The sequence below is a fragment of the Polistes canadensis genome, unplaced genomic scaffold, assembly GCF_001313835.1.
Source record: "Polistes canadensis isolate GaletaPanama2010 unplaced genomic scaffold, ASM131383v1 scaffold_840, whole genome shotgun sequence".
NCBI lineage: Eukaryota > Metazoa > Arthropoda > Insecta > Hymenoptera > Vespidae > Polistes > Polistes canadensis.
In genome coordinates, this window is record NW_014570387.1 from 1 (window position 1) to 6,670 (window position 6,670).

Genomic DNA, 6,670 nt, shown 5'->3' on the forward strand with positions numbered 1-6,670 from the left:
GGAGAGTAACACGCAGAGGATGACGTCACAGGGGACCAATGACCTATTGACACGTTAAGTTGCGTGATCCCTTGATCAATAAAAACAATCGATATGTCTTCTTCTCAACGATAACAGTCGGCGTCTTAATCATGGTAGCCGAGAGGTGCTGCTATCTAGTCTGAGGGGCGCAATTTTCGAACGGTATGACTCTGTAAAAAAGATAATATGTATTGATTGGTATGATATAATATGATTGAAATGGTAATTAAACATAAAGGTTACAGTGACACTGTAGACTATTGGTACTGTTTTAAACAATAACACATTGCTTACATTACTGAAACAATAGAAAAGCAGGAATGATGAGGTCATTGTAAAGAAACCGGAAAAACAATAAAGTTTCAAAAACTGAACGTCAATAACTTAACGATCAACATTTTTTATTTTATTATAGACAGATATTCGTAGAAATGTCCACGGAAAATCTCTCTCTTTCCTTATTCCTATAATAACATTTGTATTTTTGAAGAATGCACTTGTAGATATGTAGTGTACGAGGTCGGCGGTCCTTTATGAATTAATCAATCCGATACCGATATCCTTGCCTTTATCTTGTTTCTCCTTATCTTTTCAAACAAGTCCAAAACCTTTGTTTTTCTTTCAGCTCGCTTCATCAATTTTATATAATCTATATAAATGATTATATAAAGTATATGATTTCGTGTTCGATTTATGGTCGTTGCATTCTTCAAATAAATACATAGTACTACTACCAGCTATATTATAATACTATCGCAACTCTTTACACAATTTGGGAGTCTAATATTCTAATTGAACTTTTCGATATTCCATGAAATTACATTTCCCTGTTTACAATATTTATTGTTATTTAAATTATAATTTATTTTTCGTCTCTGGATTCCACTCGAATCGTTGTACACCTTTTGGAATACTTTCCATTTGTACTTGTTCATTTATATTAAGGTAATTGTACATGTCTGGATTTTTTTCCAAAGGTTTCCACAAAATCGGAATAAGCTCTGTAGTTTTTGATGTTGGATTTCTACGAGAGGAGTAAGATTGTAATAATCATAATAATATCGTTAAGGTTAAGAATATTTTGCCAATGTGTGTGAGTGCGTGTTTGAGTGATCAGTTATATTAGAGAATACTAACCCAGTTTTAGCAAAATCAGTCCATAACTGTGTAACACAATCCATTACTTTATAGCTAGATGTACCAGGACGATGGGGTTTCAAATCTAATGCGTAGTAATGTGTTCCATAGAACAAATAATTCAGTTCGTCCCCATGAGTGGCTCCTAGTATTATTATAAAAATAGATAAAATAAGTAATTGCAATAAATTATTTGAACATTATATATAAATATAAATAAATTTAATTTATATAAAAATTATAATTTAATAATTTTAAAACAATATTTACAATTAAAAATTAATTAATAATGTATATTCAATAATAAAAGTGTTTTTAGATCCTTATACCTGGTATGTCGATATTCATAATAGTTTTCATGAAAGACCGTTCCTCGGAGTCGTAAGAAAATTTATACAAATATGAGGGACACTTGTTAACAATCGACAAGATTTTTGCCAATTCGAAAATATGATGTAAAAAATAATAATCGTTTAAAAAGTGTAGTAAATTTTTGGTTGGCTCATCATTTAACGATTTGTTACAGAAATACAAGCTTTTGAATTCATTAACAGTTAGAGTTTTTTCTTTCAGTTTATTCAAAAAAGTAGGTGATAGAAAATCTTCGAAATCGCAGATTGAATTATCTATTCTTTTGACGATCCTACCTAAATAAGATATACTCGTTAAAGAATTAGATTAATTCGAATGAACGATTTTTGCATAGACTTACTAGCTAAATTGCTATTGCCGAAAAAAAAAGATGCTTCCGTATCATTAAAACCAAACATAAAGGGGACTCTAACGCCAAATTTCATAGATATCGTCGATGGTAGTATTAAAAATGGATTTTTTGATTTGTTGTCCAGTCCTGGTAGAAAGGCCGAAAAGACTGAATTTTTTCCCTGAAGAAGAAATAATAAATAAAACTTATCGTTATCATTGATTTATCAAGAAAAACAACTTTGAAATAATGAAAAATAAGCTACCGTGGAAGATATGATTTTAGATTGATATTTAATGAGTTTTTCCAAGTCAATTTCTTGAAGAAAATCAACGATAGCTTTGGGATCGAAAGACTTGAAACCTAACATATTGGATAACTGATAAACGTATTTCCTGGGTTCCACGAGTATTGAAGCCCAAAAGTTGGTAGCTAAGCCGCTTTGCGCTATAGCCTTGTGAAATAATCCTGCAAAGAAAGAAAAACAGAAATTGAGAAGAGAGGAAGGAATAAAAACGGGATCTCAAGTATACGATATTCGAAGAAATCCTTAACATCTGTACGAAAATTAACAAAAAGTAAAAAAAAGACAAATTTCAAACACGTTTCTCAAGAATTTTGTTTGTACTTGTTTTTTTTCGTCCATTTATTTAGAAGTCATTTCATTGAAATGAATCCCACGGGTTTTTAAATATTAGCGCACAAAATTGAAATAATTCAAGAATGGAAACGCCCCATAAAATCAAAACATCTCTGTGATTTGAAAAAGATTTATTTTAAAGGAATTTCGGAAAATATACTTATCACGTGCTTTTGCATAAATTAGGATAGCTGTTAATTCCACATATCGAAAATGCGGCAAGAAAAAGTATAATTAAGTCGAGTAAATCCTACCATCCGCCAATGGTGACATCGTTAGGTAATGAACCATTGCTGCACCAGAACTTCCACCAAATATAGTCACGTTCTCAGGATCTCCACCAAATACTGCGATATTATTTCTAACCCAACGTAATGCCATTACTATGTCCTTCAGGCCTTGATTACCCGATGCAACTTCATCCTCCAAATTGAGGAATCCTAAAGACATTTTTGTTAAATTTTATATTTTCTTACTAAATGACAACATTTCAACCTTTTTTATGAAGAATTAAAGAGACCCGTTTATCCCTTAACGGACGAGAGGCGACTCTCAGTCGCCGCGGTGTATCGCGCGGCAGGACGAGTGGCGAGTTAGAGGCGACACTCGGTGTATATGTTAGATTTTGTAATAAAACGGCAAAGAAACGAACAGCCATTTCCATATTTACAGTTTTGAAAAAATTTAGTAACAAAATTGAGAGGAAATTTTTAACAATTACGAAATCGAGCTTCAACATCGACCTCGACGAAATTCGTCTAAACGGAAAACTTCTTGTCATTTTAACTGGAACAAAGAAGGATTGTAAAGTTTGTTCTACCCGAAACAAGCCACATGGAAGACATGAAATTTCATATTATTGTGATATATGTCCAGATAAGCCACGAATGCATCTTGATCAATGCTTCATAAAATATCACACAGAGCGAAAGTACAGAACATAATTTTTGTAAAGATAAAATTTTAAAGATGTAGATATAGATAAACAATCGAAATATAACGTTTTTATGAGATAATTTATATGTAAGATTATTTTATTATATTATGTGTGTGTAAGTCACTCAACATATTCGCAAAAATCGCTTCGTCCTGCTACCTCACCTGGTCGAAAAAGTCGTCGTCCATTAAGGGTTATATTACAATAAAAGTATTCTGGTATTGTTACATGCATTAAAGATTTAAAAAAAACAATTTAACTATATTGTAGGATAGAAAATTGTTTATTAATTTGTTTATTTACTTTGAAACTCAAACTTTTTGTATTTAATTGTAATTAGAAATTCTAGATAATCAAAGGACTTTGAAAACAATTTGAATCTTAAATATTATTCTACAATAATTGTTATGTTATTTATTTAAATATTTTAACTGACCTAAAATACCAAGTCGGTAATTGATCGTGACAAGGATTATGTCCTTTCGAATGATATAATCTGGCTTGTACATATCATCGTTTCCTGATCCCATATAGAAACAACCACCATGGATCCATACCATTACTGCCAGTTTCGCAGACAACTCATTCCGCGGTGTATAAACGTTTAAATAGAGACAATCATCGCTTCCTATCACTTCATTTGACACTCTGTCTATTTGAGCACACACGTTACCAAACTTCGAACCATCCCTTATTCCAATCCATTTTTCAGGTGATAACGAATCCTACATGGTCAATACAAAATTTAGTAAGAAACCCAATATACACTCTAACAGTTTTAATATTAAGTCTGCAATTAAAAAATCTAATCATTGATTAAGTGATCTTTCAGTTTTTCAATTGTAAAATAATTAAATAATGATTTAATATTTACTTTTACTTATTCAGTATTTTCTCTCGTCCAAAATTATAATTTTTGATGATAATTTTAAATGATTAATCATTAAAATTAATTATTAAAATTAAATTAAGTTCTACTTCTTTTCATGTCCAAGTTCCCTATGAACCTATATCATCAAAGATTTACTTTTATTTTTTATAGAAAACTAAAGGAAAAAAATAGAAAATTTGAGTGTAAAAACAAGGACGAATTATGAAGCGAATATTTTGAAAGAAAGATTGGCTAATCTAACACATCTTTTATTATTTCTTTTATTTTTTATCATCATAATGATCTTTATAATTGTAGCAAAGCAGATGAAAAATTGCGCGTTTCAAAATATACGTGGAATTATAAACAAAAAAATGTTACCTAAGCGATTACCGGATGTATACATCTATCATTTACTTTAACGTGTTCATAGGAATCATCCGTAAATCGTATATTTTTCAATTGTTGTCTGTTTAAAAAACGTACACACGTTACGTAACGTGCATCGAAATGTTGTTGCAAGAATTTGAGATAGTCGAAAACATAAATTAAATGATTCGTAATTTATTGTACTCGAAAATTTAGAAATAGACGAAGCATAGCTTCATATTTCGAACACGTATACAGATAGAAATAATTAAATAATATATTCTCATGTTTAATGTCAAAAGTAAATAGAAAAATTATTAATAAATCATTTCTTTTAATATTTATTGATTAGTAACGTAATATTAATTCGCTAAATACAAATAAATATAAAAAAAATGTAGAAAAAAGAATTACTCGTTAGCTGAAAATTTATATTATAAGAATTTCAAATTATGCAATATTTGAAATTCTTATTTGAATGTACACTCTAACGTGAATATAGAAGATGTGAAATCTATAGAGAAAATAAATTTAATAAATGTGAACATTTTTTCGACTATGCAAATACTTTTTGACTATTTTTTCTATTAAAAATATTACTGTTTCAATTTTCAAATATAATCAATTTATTTGGGTTTGCGTATAAGATCAATGAATTGTCGAGTTTAATAAAATAAATTTCTCAATTATTTCTGGGTTTATTACTTTACAATTAAATTACATTAAGTTTAGCAGTTTATATCTAGGGTAACTAATTTAATATTTATTAATAAAGTAATCGTATATCTGTTATTCCTCGGAATAGTATACATTACTTTCGATTACATTGGTTTATCTTTCAAACAGTTGCTTAATTCCTCTTTGAAAAAAAAGATAACGATTTTGATGCAATAAATTTATTATCATGGCACCGTAACAATTGTTCAATCGTATATATAAATTAAATATATTTAAATAATTATTACGTATAGTTAAACTTACTTTAAATCTAAGTTTACCGATCGGCGGTTTCGCGTAAGGTATTCCTCGATAAGCAAAATATTCTTCTTTACTGTTAATATTTTCTTCTATGACACCTTTAATTAGTCCCTGTTCAAGAGACAACACAGATCCTTTTTTACAATCCATACTTCTGTTTATGTATATGTGTTTTTATTTTAATATGAGAATAAATGTTGGTTATACTTAAGAAGAAAAACAAAAAAGATAAATAAATGAACTATTGACGTGTATTTCTTGAGCGATACACTCATTAGTTCCTTGCGTTTCACCGAATCGTAAAATACTCTGCTTACTTTTGATATCATCGACAGGACTACAACGAACAAGTGGGGATTGACTTGGAAATAACGGTAATACAACGTTGTGTTGATCTTTAGTCTCTGTAGGAAATGCGATCTCGCTATTTTATATTACATATTATGATTAATTTTAACGATAATTATTATATTATGTAGAACCTTCTATAATAATATTGAATTTCGATTGGGTAAATCTTTAACCAGTTAAGTGTGTTTGACGACTATATCCGTCATGGAAGAATGGCAGAATTTTGTATTTTTACGGCTATATCCGTCATGCGTAAAATTTTGATACAATTTGATATTTAAATTGTAATTCTCGCGAAAACTAAATTATATTCATAAATATTAATATGTTTAGAATGTTTAGGGGTCAGGACGAAATAAAATAAACAAATGAAAATTATAGATAATTTCAGTTGGACACTAGATCTTTGATTATCCCGATTTTCATCTTGACGTAACATAACCAAAAAAACAAAGTATATTAGATTTTCCATTTGCGATGATGTCCTGGATGTCTAACCAAAGAAAAAAAAAAAAACAAAAATTTTTGTTTGTTTGTTTGTTAAATATTTGATTTTTTTTTTTAAGTTTTTCGTTAATTATGTGTAAATATAGCTTTACGTTGATCCATTGTTTAAATATTACTTATAAATTTATTCATTTTCTAAAATAAAGTTTTGTTTTT

At 29.1% G+C, this 6,670-nt stretch overlaps 1 protein-coding gene across 2 annotated transcripts; it reads right to left on the bottom strand.

Annotated features, from left to right (window-relative positions):
- Positions 1–8: 8 nt before the first annotated feature.
- LOC106792844 (esterase FE4-like) lies at positions 9–6,227 on the bottom strand. 2 transcript variants are annotated; one of them, XM_014759374.1, is made up of 8 exons: positions 5,660–6,227; positions 3,875–4,163; positions 2,756–2,941; positions 2,127–2,329; positions 1,871–2,042; positions 1,488–1,805; positions 1,159–1,303; positions 9–1,045 (listed from the first exon to the last, which is right to left on the bottom strand). In XM_014759374.1, exons 1-8 carry the CDS (start codon positions 5,804–5,806, stop codon positions 877–879), a joined length of 1,629 nt encoding a protein of 542 aa, XP_014614860.1. In that variant the 5' UTR covers positions 5,807–6,227; the 3' UTR covers positions 9–876. The 2 variants fall into 2 exon arrangements, with proteins under 2 accessions (XP_014614860.1, XP_014614861.1); XM_014759375.1 differs by lacking the exon at positions 1,488–1,805.
- Positions 6,228–6,670: the final 443 nt, after the last annotated feature.